This window comes from Poecilia reticulata, linkage group LG22, assembly GCF_000633615.1.
Source record: "Poecilia reticulata strain Guanapo linkage group LG22, Guppy_female_1.0+MT, whole genome shotgun sequence".
NCBI classification, from domain to species: Eukaryota; Metazoa; Chordata; class Actinopteri; order Cyprinodontiformes; family Poeciliidae; genus Poecilia; species Poecilia reticulata.
Window position 1 is genome coordinate 13,162,115 of NC_024352.1, and position 15,243 is coordinate 13,177,357.

General features: G+C 38.8%; 1 protein-coding gene across 2 annotated transcripts in view; it reads right to left on the bottom strand.

Moving 5' to 3' along the window:
• The window catches only part of cnksr3 (cnksr family member 3), a 39,971-nt gene that overhangs the window by 16,017 nt on the left and 8,711 nt on the right, over positions 1-15,243 (bottom strand). For both annotated transcript variants that reach the window (XM_008399545.2, XM_008399546.2), the window contains exons 2-4: positions 5,781-5,944; positions 2,064-2,266; positions 1,495-1,582 (exon numbers count right to left, since the gene is read on the bottom strand). In XM_008399545.2, coding sequence (XP_008397767.1) covers positions 1,495-1,582; positions 2,064-2,266; positions 5,781-5,944 — 455 coding nt within the window. The remainder of the gene's footprint in view (positions 1-1,494; positions 1,583-2,063; positions 2,267-5,780; positions 5,945-15,243) is intronic.

The window sequence follows — 15,243 nt, forward strand, 5'->3', positions numbered from 1 at the left end:
TCTATTATGGAGTAACAAGGATTATGTTATAAACTTTCATTTTCAGTGAAGCTGCAGTTTCCCCGACAGTGCTTTTGTCCTGAGTGGACAAAAGCAGAAGCATGGACTGTTGCTCTGGTTTGCATTCCAGACATAACTTAATATTTTTGAGCTGCGTTCCAGGCTGGCTTGGAGTTGCTCATTTCTTTGACGTTTCTTACACATTTCTAAAGACACAAAAATGTACCCAACTATTGAGGAACAAGTTGGAGCACTAAAATTTGCATTCCTTTTAAAAGCAGAAAGCCTAAAATCGTTGCTCCTTTGAAAGACAATGACATCCACTCTGCTCGGTCGGCCAGCCAAACATTGGTAATGTGTTCTCAGCTTTATGGCCCTGCACACTGGCTTCATTCAAGCGCAACATATAAATTGCATGATCTGAAAAGGTCCAACTCGAGGCACAAGTTCATGAATAACCTGAGCCAACATCAGGCCATAGCTCCCCATCGTCATAAAACCAATCAGAGTCAGACTGCTGTGCACCCAATTTATTAACCAGTGGACTTCAAGGTGAATGAAGTGAGAAAGTCTTCTAAGTACTTATGACAGTTTTTTATACAGTTGTATTTTATGATGAAATTAGTTACTTGCTATGGGCTAGATTCATTGATCAAACTGCTACTCTGCTCAGGCCATGAGAAAAAATGATTCGCTCAATGATTTTGAGACTTCCAGCACCAGCAACCTCTGCACCCGGCATGGCAGTGTGGGAAATGTATACCCCCCACTTCTCTTCCAACGACCATGACCGAGTTGCCCACAGTAAATCAGCAGAGGTGCTGAAATCCCAGACTCTGGCAAAGAAACAGGCACTCTGGGAAAGGAATTTATTTCAAACCAATAAGCCTCTAAAATGACACCTGGAGTCTCAGCAGTCATGTTCACAAGAAGTATAAACTGCTCAATGCAAACCCTTAAACGATGAAAGGCCGTGCATTAAGTCTATAGGATTGTGTGCAATACAATAGTGCCAATAGCTGGTAGATTCTCTATTAATCTAAGAGGAGAAATAAGAAATAAGATGACTGGAAGCTGCAGAAGAGACCAAAACAAAAACCACATGGCAAAAAGAAGACGGTAGCCCGAGGATGGTTGCCAGTTTCCTTCTAAAGAACTTAAGTGGAGTTTTATGCAATGAAAAAAAAAAAAAAAGAATACAAAAAAGAAAACCAACACCAAGCAATAAACAACTCCTTGCTGCGGGGCCCGGGAGGGTCACCTCATTAGCCAGCATGAGGGGAAAACATCCCAAGAAAAACACTGGCTTCTGCATTAATGTACTCAGACCGCTGGCTTCAGGCTTGTGTCATGGCTGCCAGACTAGATTTCCTCCAACGCTCTTTTAATGTGAACGTCTGTGCCTGGGGGTTAATGTGTGCTCAGTGGAAAAAGGCTATTATGTGCATGTTTTCGTGATTTCAGATAAAAGTGTGATGTTTTTAGCATGCAGACCTGCTGAACTGTGGTGGTCAACTCCAGGCACAGCTGTATGATCTTGTTCTTGGTAGCTGTGAAGTCACTGATCCCTGTGAGAGGTGTCCTATAGTAAGAAGAGAGAGCGAGAGAGAAAAAGGAAAGATAAGATTGGAACAGGCCAATTTTTCCATAAATGGCCTCTATCTGTGATTAGTGTATGTCTTTTGAAAACTTGACATAGTCGTCACTAGAGACTCTAAATCAGCAAACAAATAATACTGACAACCTGCTTAATACGTTATGCTTATAATGCATAACATGTTATGGAACCAGTCAACTGGAGAGGATACTGTCATCTAAATCAAAAGCTGAACAGCAGCTATATATAAAACAGAACTTTGTGGAGAAAAGTCCGACTTTCTCATTACCCTCCAATAACGATTTGGAAGATGCTGGCATAAAATACGGGACAAAAAAGTTATCATACCTGAAATTCAACCAACAAAACTGGTACAGTTACCCAATTTTCAGCTAGTTAAGGTGCGTTTAACTGGATGATGATCTGGTTTATGATCTAATACTCAGGGGTAATGGAGTGCAGTCACCTGTCAAGCCAAGCTAGGAGGCTCTTTGCAGCACCAATCAGCTCCACCACAGAGGTTAGGAAGTCATTTGGTGGCTTGCGAGACATGCTTCCCTCAGATGGGGGGCTTTTTCTGCGATCATTTGTAGCGATGTGAAGACTGTTGGTTGCAGCTCTCATCCTCACAACGAGATTCTTCAGGTTATCCGTTTCCACTCCATAGTTCTGAAATAAGATTAACAGAAGGTTAAAAGGTTTTGAATGAGAAAAAATGCCTTATAAAGACGTCAATCACTTTAAATAACACAGTCTGAAAATATAAGAGTCCCACTCATTTCCCCTAGACAGAGAAGTCTTTTTAGTCCCGGGAAAAACATGTTTTCTGTACTGTAAATGAATGTAATCATTTCTCTGAGAGAATCTACTGGAGAAAGATTTGACTGTTTTTTTTTCTCCTTTGTCTTGGTAAACTTTTTCTATTATTATTTTAGCATATGTTTTTTGGAACTCATAAAACATGCTGTTCTCTTGTCTGTGAGAATAGAAGTTGAATATAAAAAAAACAACCTCCCAGTGAGTCTGCAGAGTTTTTATTTTTGTTTTTTTTGGCCCGCACGAGCAATCACCTGATTTCTATCGGGTTTGCATTCTTGAGCCCAAGTTGCTTCCTGCCTTTGCATTCCTCTTATTTGTGGAGAATTCACAGGCACAGGGACGCTACACTCGGCAATTCCTAACGTCACTGAGCCGAGCACAAGTCAGCGCCAAAGTGAGCAAAAGTTACTTTTTGTTTAAATGTAATGTGTGACATAAGCAAACTAATGTTTTTGACTAAACAAATGGTATTAGAATAAAAGCTTTGCTATGAGTAAACAGTGGTCTGGCTCTCATTTAGCATCAGCTTACATTGTGCTGAATTTGTGCCAGCAGCACTGCTTTATAATGACATGCCAGTTGCATAATGTGCTTCCCAAAGAGTAAAACGGCACGTGTTTGGCAACCGTTGCCCAGAAAATCTGTTTTCTTTTATTCTGCTTTCAAACATCTGCTCCGAAAAGAAGTATGTACAAACTGATTCACTAATCTTCTGTCCCAAGAAAAACACTAGGAGAAGTTGAGTATTCAAACAGCAGCTCTCAGTGGCTTTGTTCCTGTAACACTTCCACGCTAAATGGCTTATAGGAACAATAAAATATGCAAACACATTTGAAGAACCTAAAAAAAGAAGAGGAAATCATCTGAGTCTTTGGCTTCACATTTATATAGTTAAAGTGCAACTTTAGCATAAAGGGGATTTGAGCATTTTCCAAGACAAACGCCTCTCCTGCCTTCTTATTAGCAGTTTAATCACACACATAGGAGCTTTGACTTTTTTCACAGATGTCTAGAGAGCTTTTGTCCTACTAGCAGAGCAAAAAAAAAAAAAAACTCATTTAGTGTAACTTTAACCTTGCCTCCTGATTACAAAGTCTGGATTTTTTTTTACTCTTTTATTTTATGTTTTTCACCTATCTTTTAGTTTTTATTTTAGAAGATAGCAGAGATAACTGCATTACCACTATAATGTGTCAATGCAGTGGTACAAGACATTACAAATCTGCCTTCATTTAAAGTCTCAAAGTTTCAGAAACAGAACGTTTCATTTAAGGATGGAAGATACTTCTTGTTTGGTCAAACCTTAGAATTATTTTTTGCAAAACGCTTGAAGCAAAACAGTAGAATCTAACTTCCTTTAGAGTTTATGACTAACGTGTAGTGGCTAAGCATCATGTCAGAGGATATCACGATGTGCTGGAGAGCTGGAGGAGTTTGAGAGCAAATCCTGGCATGTTGGCTTTCAACACCAGCTCTGCAGAAGACATCAGTGAGAGAGAGATGTCCAGTAAAAATGTTTAATGTATGTCTTCGTCCCCAGACAGCCGTTAGAAGCCCTCAGCTTTTTGGGTGTAAGAGAAGCATGAGCTTTGGGTTCCTGAAGGGTTCATGTGGGAACATCTATCTTGTAATTTGGGCTTGAATGTAGCTTCGTGCCATAAAAAGGAGAAATCTTCGATATTATATGTGTATATGCACAAACATTTAAACGGAAAGAAGAAAATGCAAAAAGAAGGGTGAAGTGTCAAAAAGATTACCATGACAGGAAATGTCTGACTTAGCAGTTAATAGAAAAAGGAAAGAGTTTAGGAGGAGCATGTCTGGTGTTGATGTCTTCAGTTCCTGTCGGTTGGAATGACCTTGCCTCAGTGAAAGCTAATTAAATCTGGGGGGGCTTCACTTCCTCCCCAGGGACATGTAGAAATTTTAAGCCATTCTTAATAAGGAAACCTCTTATGAAGAAAACCCACAAACCTGCACAGCCTCAGTCAGAGGTGAAAGGTTGTTGAGAGTCCAAAATCCCTGGTTTTGAATTCAACAGAAGATAAACAGATGGGGAAGTTTATGTCTGTCACATTTGAAAGGATAAATTCAGTCACAATTCAGGATAAAAAGCATAAGAACTACTTTCTTCTTGCTACCATGATGCAAAATATTGCATGGATGTACACAAACCTGACTCTTGGTACTGCAGTAATGATAAACATCCTTGCCGAATTGATGCTTCATATGGTACAAATGGATCAAATACTAAATCTATAGACAGAAACAGACAACTGTGCAGTAGTTAAGTGCTTCCATGTGTCTACTACAGCAGTTATGCACAAATAATTTAAAGAGCCACCCCATGAAGGATGAATTACACCTCTCAGTTGTTTGAAGGTGTAGGAAACCAAATAAAACATATTGTACATATGTGTCAGGTATTTCAGTCTATATATTCTATTTTTTTAAAGATTTATTGTTCAGTGCTGATTTAAGATGGTTAAATCTCAATACATTGTATTATAATCTAAAAAGTACTTTATTATCCCAAATAAAATGTTATTTGTTTGCAATGTGACAAACATGTGTGACGAAGGTGCAGGAATACTTTTGCAAGGGCCCTATATAATAAATCTAACAGAGCGAGATATTCTGAGATATTCAACATTAATTTTCGCAGCCATATTCATGACTCAAAAAATAAATCATCCATGGTTAAGATGTTTAATCACGGTAAAGAAACGTATTTTTTTTTATGCTTTAAAGTAAGTGGTTCTGAGCATGTTCAGAGCCAAACCTCTGCTTCAGAGCGAGACCCAGACACTTTCACACTGAGGAAACTTCAAACTGCAAGTTTGTTTGCGGCAAAGAACACACCATACGCAAGCGATTAATGTAAAGTGTTTTAGGAGAACACCATGTCAGAACTGCTGACACTGATAAAAATGCAAAGACCACAATCTGGACCCTTTAAGACACAGGAAGTGATAAAACTCTAAATCGATCCCATCTGCTGGAAAACTTAGGTTTCTTGGAAAACAAAGCACGGAGGGGTTTGCATTTTTCTTTTCATGAAGAAACGCTAAAGGAAGACCTTTTTTTTTTTTACTTTTTTTTTCTTCTTTTTTTTGGACAGCTGGAATGAGACAGAAGAGGTGAATAGCTTAAGACAAAAATCCTTCCACTGCTTTAAACTGCCAACAAAAGCACTAAATCTCTATGAACTCCTCTGGCCCATTTGCTCACTGATACTGTCGTGAGGAAAATGATACAAAATAATTGTCTGGAAGTAAATTAAAGTCCTATGGCCACATTTTAAGAATAATCTGTCTAATCACTGAAGATGGACATCAAACCGAACACATTTACATTCACTCACCAAAGCACAAAGCAAGTCGACGGCCTCCAGGACCAGTTCCTGGTGTCCAATCCTTGCAACGCCCAGCTCCTCCAAGTCTTGATGAGTGATCTTTAATAGCTGTTCTCCGCTGATCTTTTCCCTCTCAAAGTTACTAATATACTGCTGCAAGCTGTCATCCAACCCTGGAAACACACAAAAGAGAAAACATAAAGTTCCTGTAGAAAAAAAAAGTCCTCTAAGATAAAATTAAGTTGTTTGCCTTAAAACAGCTTAGTTAGTAGCAGAGCAAAGCACGAAAGAGGTAACAATCTCTGTAACAATCTCTGTTGCCCTGAACATCGCAAATTGATCCAAACCCTGAAAAATCATAATTTTCTTAGCAGAATATTAATACATATCAAGTAATATTTCTAACACCTTGAACATAACATCCTGGTTGATTCTATTTTTTTTTGATAGCTGCTGTTTTTTTAAATTTCAATGTGTTTTCTTGTACAATGACAAAAAGGAATTATTTTCTATTCTTTTAGTGGAACACCTCCTTCTACCTCAATTTTCTGTTTGAATAATCAGCGGTATATGCATAAATAAGCACCCAATGCTATTGTGACAATGGTTTAAAAGCTCATTAAAATTATGTTCAAATCACATTTGAGTTGATTTTAGATAGCCTCTTCAGCTAACCGTAAGGGTGACACTTTATTTGAACGGGTGTGAATAAGACTGTCATGACACCATCATAAACATGACATAACACCTGTCATGAACATGAATAAGTCTTCATGAATATTTATGACTGTTGTCATAAAGTGTTACTCGGTAAATCATGACACTTTTAATACAAAGTTGACATTATTAAAAATGTCGTCGTTATGACAACTTGACATTAACCAAGAAATCATGATCTGACATAAATTTGTTATAAACGTATTACTGATTAAACTTTAGTTTTAATAACATAAAGCTACATAATTTTTCAAGTTTTATCAGTAAGACTTTTATAACAAATGCATGTCAGATAATGATTTCTAATGTCAAGTTGTCATAACAAAGACATTTTGAATAACCTCAACTTTGTATTGAAAGTGTCATGATTTACCGAATGACACTTTATGACAACAGTCATTAATATTTATGAAGACTTACTGACGTTCATGACAGGTGTTATGTCATGTTTATGATGGTGTCATGATAGTCTTATTCACAACCCGTCAAATAAGTGTAATCACCCTAAGCTTTAGACTTCAGGAACGACTTCTCTGGATTTCTATAAAATTAATAGAAAATAGTTGAAAACTGCAGGACAGATATTAACTGATTACAACCTTTTAACAGAACCGCCGTTCAAAAACCCTGAACAGCCCTTTGAACAGAAACAATACAGTCTGGCTTTATTAGTGTGGGTCTTAATTGCACAAGTGTGCACAGTGCAGATAAGGAACAGGTGGGACGGCCATATTTGTTAACTAAACAAACTGTAAAGGGAACAACGGTTGAAACCTCCAGGTCTGTGAAGCTGCTGAAACAATGAGGCTATATTTACAGCTAAGTGGTGTGTGAGGGTGTGAGTGCCTGCAGTAAACGTGTCAGTATCAGGGACAGCCCCTTGATGCTATTTAAAGATCAACAAGTTTGACCGTTAACTTCTGCAGCCACTGAATGAAGCATGGGGTGCAGGTAGAGCTAAAAGCACTGTAACGCTCACTGCTGAACAACATTAACAAACCTCCAAAACACGGCTTGCTACAGAGGAGGGAAAAACGGGCCTTTGTGTGTGTTTTTAGCCGTGGCTGTGGAAGTAAAAGCCGTGTCTCTCTGCCCATCAAAGAACGCACAGAGAGGGGGCAGCTGCAGCTCCATGGCCCCGTGCCCTGCTTCTCTAAAAGGCCCGTCAGCTGCGAGACACCCTGACTCTTTCATGCCACACACACACACACACACACACACACGCAAACACTCGCACAAATAACATTAGTCAGAGCGAGGGTTTCAGGGTCCAAGGAGCCCTGACATAAAGCAGATGCATCCATGCTGAATTTGGAGCTCGAAGTTGTTTAGTTCTTTTTACTGCAGCACCTGATGTCTCTGTGCTAAGGTGACGCTCAGCCTGTGCACCTGTTGCTGACAGTTTGCATGCAGAAAAAAACCGAAAAAACAAATGCGTTAGACAGCGCTGACCAAACAAGATCGAACCGCTTGCATTACAGCATCAGCAGATCTGACTCGACCTGTTGCAAGTCCATAATCTGTGAACTGAGGTTTTTGGTGATGCTGATTAAACCAAGGCCAGATGATATGCTTTGTAGATGTCAAATATTTTGCATTCAAATCTGCTTTGTTTGGGAATGTGAACAGAAACAAAAACTATTTTTTTATCAGAAGCATGACAAAAAATACAAACAGTAACTACCAGTGATATCCGAAACAAACAGTAAGTTGTGTCTAAAAATCATTTAACTTCACTGGGTTTTTTCTCTTTTAAAGACATTGTGATTAAGCTTGTAAATGCTACAATCTGCCAATGAGAATTAAAGTTTGAATTTAATAATGATAACCATCTTATGAGGGATACAAACTAAATTTTGATCAAGCTTCTTTGACCAAAATTTTGTCTCTGTCCTTGTGGTCTAATCTGACAGATTTTAGACCATTTATATAGGTAGACTATAATTCTAACAAAATTTGATTCTCAGAGAAAAAAAAAAAAAAAAAACATTTTATTACAACCTCCATTAAATTCCATTTAAATGCCCCAGAATAAGAAGGGATTACAAGGCTATCCTCATTCATGCTGTATCCTTATGGGCTTCTCACCCCATCTCTAAGGGGCCCAGACACCCTACGGAGAAAACTCCCCAGAACAACAAGGCAGTCCCCAGGAGGGGCACTCTCCAGTACCCCCTCCATTGACTTAGAAAGGGTGGGTAATCCGAACTGTTGTTTGGCACGTAAACAGTCAGAACCCGGTGGGGCTCCATGGGTTAAAGCCCGGCCACCAGGCGCTCGCCAACATGCCCCGCCTCCTTCTGCAATCAACATCATAGATTTTGTGGTGCCAATTTAGAAGTATTTATAAGGAATTTTTACAATATTTGTGCTAATATATGATGTTAAATGTGACATTTTATTAATCGCTCTATCAGTCATGGACTATAACTTGACATCAAGTAAGACTGAGACAGCGGTTATTTGTGAAAAACTGGCGCAGAGCCACCAGCTGCAGTGTGATTGGTCCTCGCTCCTGGTTTTGTGGCCGTTTAAATACATCAACTACAAACCATCTTTCAGGAATAACTCCGCTCTGCCAGTGAAATGCTCAACGCAACAGAGAAGCTTGCAGTCCAGCTTATGTAATAGTAATTTTAAAAAGTTAAACAATTTGTTTTTATTTATTTATTAAATTGATATTATATATTGTTATTAATTTTCTAAAAATAAAAAATAAGCAAAGCTTAGCCTGGTGGGGTTGGTGGAAGTAAAGCCTGGCAGGTTGTCAGGCTTATAATACACTGGGGGAAAGCCTGTATATATGTATATACATCAATGACTCCTGAATGGCTGCACCTGATTTTTAATGATCTTTAGTATTTTAGAAGGTGAGTTTTCTTTATTTTGATCAATTTAATGAACAGGATTTTTTTTTCTGCAGTATTTTACCTGCTGAAGATCAAAAAAATACAGCGGGGGCTTGAACCAGCAACCCATCAGTTACAGGATGAATTTTTATCTCCAGAGCCACTGCTGCCATAGACCCTTAACTTTTGTGATTCTTGTGTTTACTTCAAGCATTCAGACACCAAAAATTGTATGTTCATAATTTCCACCATCTCAAGCCAATTGTTTGGTACTTCTCTACTGTTCACAATCACAAAAGTTTATTCATTATATAGTTATATATAATGCCATTTAAAATTCTTTAGGAGGAGTGTTATCTACAAAACACAATATGCATTTTGAATAAATACATATTCAAAATCCAGAGTGCCAATAAAGTTGACCTTTAATAACTGCCGGAATCCTTGGGAAAAGTTACTGTGTATATGAAAGCTGAAGTTATTCCCCCTGAGTCACAAGGGAAATTTTTCATGACTTGATAAACCATTAACCAACGCATAAGTCAAGTCTATTTAGGCTCATTACATTTTTCTCATTCCCCAGCATGCTAATTCCCAGGCAAGACTTCAGAGAACAGTTAGATTAACCTCTGACTGGTCGGCATCCTCTGAAGGAATTCAATTCAGACGGAAAGTGAAGGGGGCAGAGTGCTGGCCGCAGCCAAGTACAAACACTGGGGCCAGTCTCCTAATGCGATTAGGGGAAGACAAAGAATGGAGTTTTCAAGGAGGCAACATTTCTACTTCCTGCTGCGTTAAAAAGGCATTTCCTGTTGAATGGTGCAACCGTGCCCAACATCAAAGAGGGAAAGTTGTGTGGTTGAGACATAGTAATGACCTCTGCTGATTTATGTCAATTGTTCCAAACAATATAATTTCACCCAACCAGACTGAGGCTTTAAAAAGTCTGAAAACAAGTGAGATGAAGACTCTCCATTTTCCATGTAGATGTTTTCTGATTTAGTCATCTACAACATTTTCTCTCCTAATCCTTTATGTACACCTCAGAACAACAGCAAACACTTCAGCACCACCAGAGACTGAAAGTAGGATAAATGTGCTTTACAAACATCGTTCATCATAATTGCACCAACACCAAGGCTACAAAAAGAAAAACTCCAACACAGTCTTCCCTCTGAACTCAAAACCTTCTGGCTAATACAAAAAAAAATGGGTGTCCTTACTGTGGAGCTTATAAAACATTTATTGTCCCTCGATCAATGGCTGCCAGGGTGTGCGAGGGACTATCAATTTTCATTTAAGACAGAGCAACCAGTAAAAGAGATGGAGTGTCACTTTATTGTGAAGTGAGGGATGGGAGGCAGAGGAGAAGGCTGTGTGAGGACTTTTCAAAGTCTGCAGAAGATGAAACACTTTGGAGTTTTATAGCAACTCAAAACTACTTGGCAACTGTCTTCTAACTGCACCATGTGGGTGAAGCAGAAGCAAAGACAGACAACACCAACATCAAATATAACTTCACAATCAGTGGAGATGTAAAAACATACGTTGCCAATGACTTTAAATTAGAACCTGTATTACCAAAGCTACCATTATCCATCATCTGATTTCATATTTTGTGCCTTTAATCCGTGTTCCTCTAAAAATGAACCAGCTAAGCTTTTTCTGTTATCCACTAACAGACTTAGCTGTGGTCCATCCTTTGACTTCATTTTTAAGCACCTCAAAATGTCGAGTCTTCTTTCTTCAGTTACAGCGTTCACACCAGCGAGATCTGGTAGATATGGTGCATTCATTGCTCATAAAAGCTTGGATTTTTGTGTCCGTTGTCTGGACCAATAAAGGAGAAAATCCTCTGAGGCAATTCCTTCAATCTGCATGTGAAATTTTAGTTTCATGCTGATTTCATTCCAGTTTGAAGAAAGCAGGAGAGTTTCCAAATATTCAACACTGCCTGGATTATAGTCTTGAGCACATTTGAAAAATCGGAAAATCTTATTTCTTGACTTCTGAATTTAACAACATTTTACAGAAAGATGGGTGTTATAAGAGAAAATTAAGACTCAAGCACTGTCTTGAAGACAACTTAGCATTTTCTTTGCTCACACAGTTGCTCTCCTAGAGTGGCACCTGCTGTTCAGTGTGGGGTCTTCTTACCACCCACCAATTCAGCTTCTGTAAACACTGATTACATGCTGAACAGGTTATAAACGCGTTTCTAGTGTGTGTATGAATAAACAGACTCAAGCAAGCAAAGAGTTGGAAAGTCTGTGCAACGGAAATTGAGTGAAACCTGTAAGCCTCTAAGCATTTGGACTTTGGCAGTATAAACACAGTTGTCCTTCTCTTGCAAAATAATATGTTTTGACCTATTCTCAATATTTTATAAACACTCAAGAGCTTTTTTTTTTTAAAAAAAAAGGTACACCTGTTGTGCAGTGCGACCTGTAGGTTCAGTAGAAGAAATATCAGGATCTATAATTTGTGTTTATGAGGTGAAAAACAAGTTCAAAATCAGCCAAGATGTCTTCCTTCACCAACTTCATCCATCTGTCCCAACAAATGTGCAGATCAATAAGAATTTCAGTCCTGCTTCTGGTGGTCAACTTGTCATTCTCAGGGATTTTATTACACAAAAGGGTGAAGAATCCCACAGAGAGAACCAAACAAGCGCCTTCCCCCATGAACCCTCCCTGTGCTCCCAGTGGGAGGTGCAGTCACCAAGTAACACACTCACACAGACACAGGCGCACACACACAAAACCAATATGCCTGCTGAGGTAACCAGTGGGAAAGCTGCTGGGTATAGAATAGCAAAGCCACTGTAACTCCACTGTCTTTCTATGTGAGCCCGGCCTCCGAACCTGTGGGGAATGGTCAGGAATTTGACTCATTGTTCTCCACTCAGCAGCTCCATTGTGGGAACTTGCACCAGCTCTGGCACAATGGTCTCTGGCCGGACCAGGCGTGCTGTAATTAAAGGGAAAGAGAGTGCTCCTCTCGGGTACTGCGGTGCTATTCTCTAATGCATGACTTCACAGAAGGACAAACAAGTAACAAAGCAAGTAAACACCCTTGCAGCTAGCATGCTATAATGGTTTTTTTTATATTCACTCTTGGACATACAGACACTGGTTTCTCCAAGTCCTAAAACTCTGGAGATAAGTTAGTGAGTGCAAAGAAATCTCTGTCAAGGATCACACAGTTCCCAAAACATTCAGAGTGGTTTGTACCCAAAACAAAATTTGCCTGATATTATCTGAGTGCTCAACTGTACGACCCTGCGGGACCCATTTTTCGTCTTATCATTCCTCCCTGTAGCCCACAAATACCGTTTAACTTCATGCCCCTTAATCTCAAACTACAGACAAGTAGTAGATACTTGTTCTGAGCGGGTCTCCTGAGTGTGGAAAAGCAGCTGAGGCTGGCCCCGCCAATGGAGGACAAAAGCAGCTCTGTCTCGAGCACGGTGATGGATGATGACTGATGAGCGAACAAGGGCTTAAAGGTTACGAAGCTGCTATGGTTTGAGCGGATCAGCAAGTGTGAGTTCCACTTTGGTTTGCAGCGGTACAAAATTTTCACAGGGCAACTCTGACATTATCCAGCTGTGTTCGACTCAACCAATAATTTAGCCACACATTTAATTGGATATTGTTACGTTTCTGATTCATTTGTTGATTGGTAAACTGCTAATGAAATAAAGAAAAACAAGCCTCAATTTAGGTTATGGGAGTTTTAGCCTTTCCTTGACTTTTTGGTTACAAACATTATAAAAAACAGAGAAGGAAAACAAGGAGAGCAGCAGAACAGCTGCAGGCTTTTTCAATGAATGTCTCTGCAAACCCAGAGCAACCATAACAGTTGGCTCCTAAGCTAAGGGTGTGGAGAAAACAAAATAAGAGCTTACGGTCTTAGTGAGGGTTGTTTCTTTGCAGCTGAAATTTGACCCAGTTTTTTTCCTGTCTTTGTTGGGTTTTACAAACACCTTTCACATAAAGCATCAGATTTAATAATACCCAGTGGAAATGAATGCCTTGTTGCATATGACTAACAACTACTTAGAGATTATTAATAATTATACATTTAATTTAAATGCCGCCCTTTTAAAACACTTAAGGACACTGTGCAAACAAGTTTAAAACAACATAAAAAACCATCAGCTTCTTACAAAAATAAACCATTACAGGGATTATCTAATTGTGGATAACTTCCAAAACAGTTATCCACAAATACAGGGGAAAAAAACAAACCTCATTATATTTACAATAGAAATCCTTTAAATTCTGATGCAAACATAGCCGTGTCTAAGGTTGTTCTCAACATTTGTATCATAAACTACTCATATTAGGTTGATCATTATAAAGGAAGGTCCTGTCAAGTCGTGTTGGGCCTGTATCAAGGTACGCCAAAGCTTTTAATAGAAATGCTTTCAAAATGAATATAATAAGGAAGAATTGTCCCTTCCCTACCTGTTGCTGCAAACGGCCACTCATTTAGCTGAAAAAACATTTCTTAATCTACTTCTGCAGAACACGATGACGAATCAAAGAGGGAAATCTGCCACTACTTGATCTGCATCTGAAACATATGAACCTCCTTACAATGCAATAAGCACATTTGTAGCAAAGTATCAGAATCAAATATTTTATTGATCCCCAAAGGGAAATTGCTTATTTGTTGACAAGCTACTCCATTCAAAGTGTTAAATATAAGCACATATAACCATTACAGATACATTTAAAAAAATAAATAAATAAATAAAAATTACAAAACAAAGAAATAAAATAACATGGGAATATATTATTTACTGAACAAGACAAGCAGCTTGCAGAAATTGTTTTTCTAAACGTCTCAGTTTAGAAGTGAGGATTTACATAAATCCTCACTCTTCTGGTGGTCTACCTACTACACTCTGTCTAGTCACCACAAGCATAAATTCACAGTAAAGAAAGCAACAAAGACCTCAGAAATGTTGCAGACACGCCCCTCCCGTCTCTCTTCTTGTTCCAATGTCTACTCGTCGACCCACCACAGAATATCCTTTTCCTGGCCCCTCTACTGTTCATATTGTTGTGGTTCAGCCTGTTGACATTTACCCCAAGTGTTGAATGGGTGCATTACAATAGAGTGTCTAATATAAGGACTGTTTGTTAGCTATAAAACCCTGTCACAAGTTAATATTAGTTGTCTGTGTGGCCTTACAGTCACTACTGAGGATTGTGTTTTGTTTAGAAATGCCAAGTCGGACAACATGACATAATTTTTCACTTACATATAAACATACTGTGAGGAAAATCTATAATACTGCATTTTTTTTTATACTGAAACAGAAGCAAAAAGAAGAAAGGAGAAGAAAAACAGACCATTTCTTTAGGGGAAAGATTCATATCAGTTTCTGAACCACAGTAGCTGAGACAAACACATAAAAAAGCAAAAGCAAAACAAAAACATGGAACCCTGCGTGGTACTTTCCCATCACATGTATGGGTGTATGATCATGGTGGCCCTGCATGCTGATTACAGACCTGTTTGCTAGCACCATAATAGCCGCCTATGGAAACCACAATAAAGACAAATAGGGTTTAGTGGGAGGAAATGAACCCCACTCATTTGGCTTTCCATGGGAATAGAGTAGCACCCTCTGTTTTGTCGTTGAATTTCTGAATATTTTCAAGCAGACTCAAACTTAACTTTGCAACGTTGTGTTGTTTATTCCCACAGCATAAACAGCACAATTTGACATTCAGACAGACAAATATGTTAGACATGACAAAAAGCCTTTAATTAAACTTAGACTTGTCCCAGTGCCTCACAGGATTCAGTACAATACTTGCTAGATTCCTAGTGTCGATTCCCATTGAAGAATAAGGACAGCTAATTATCATGAATCTATGAGAGGGCAA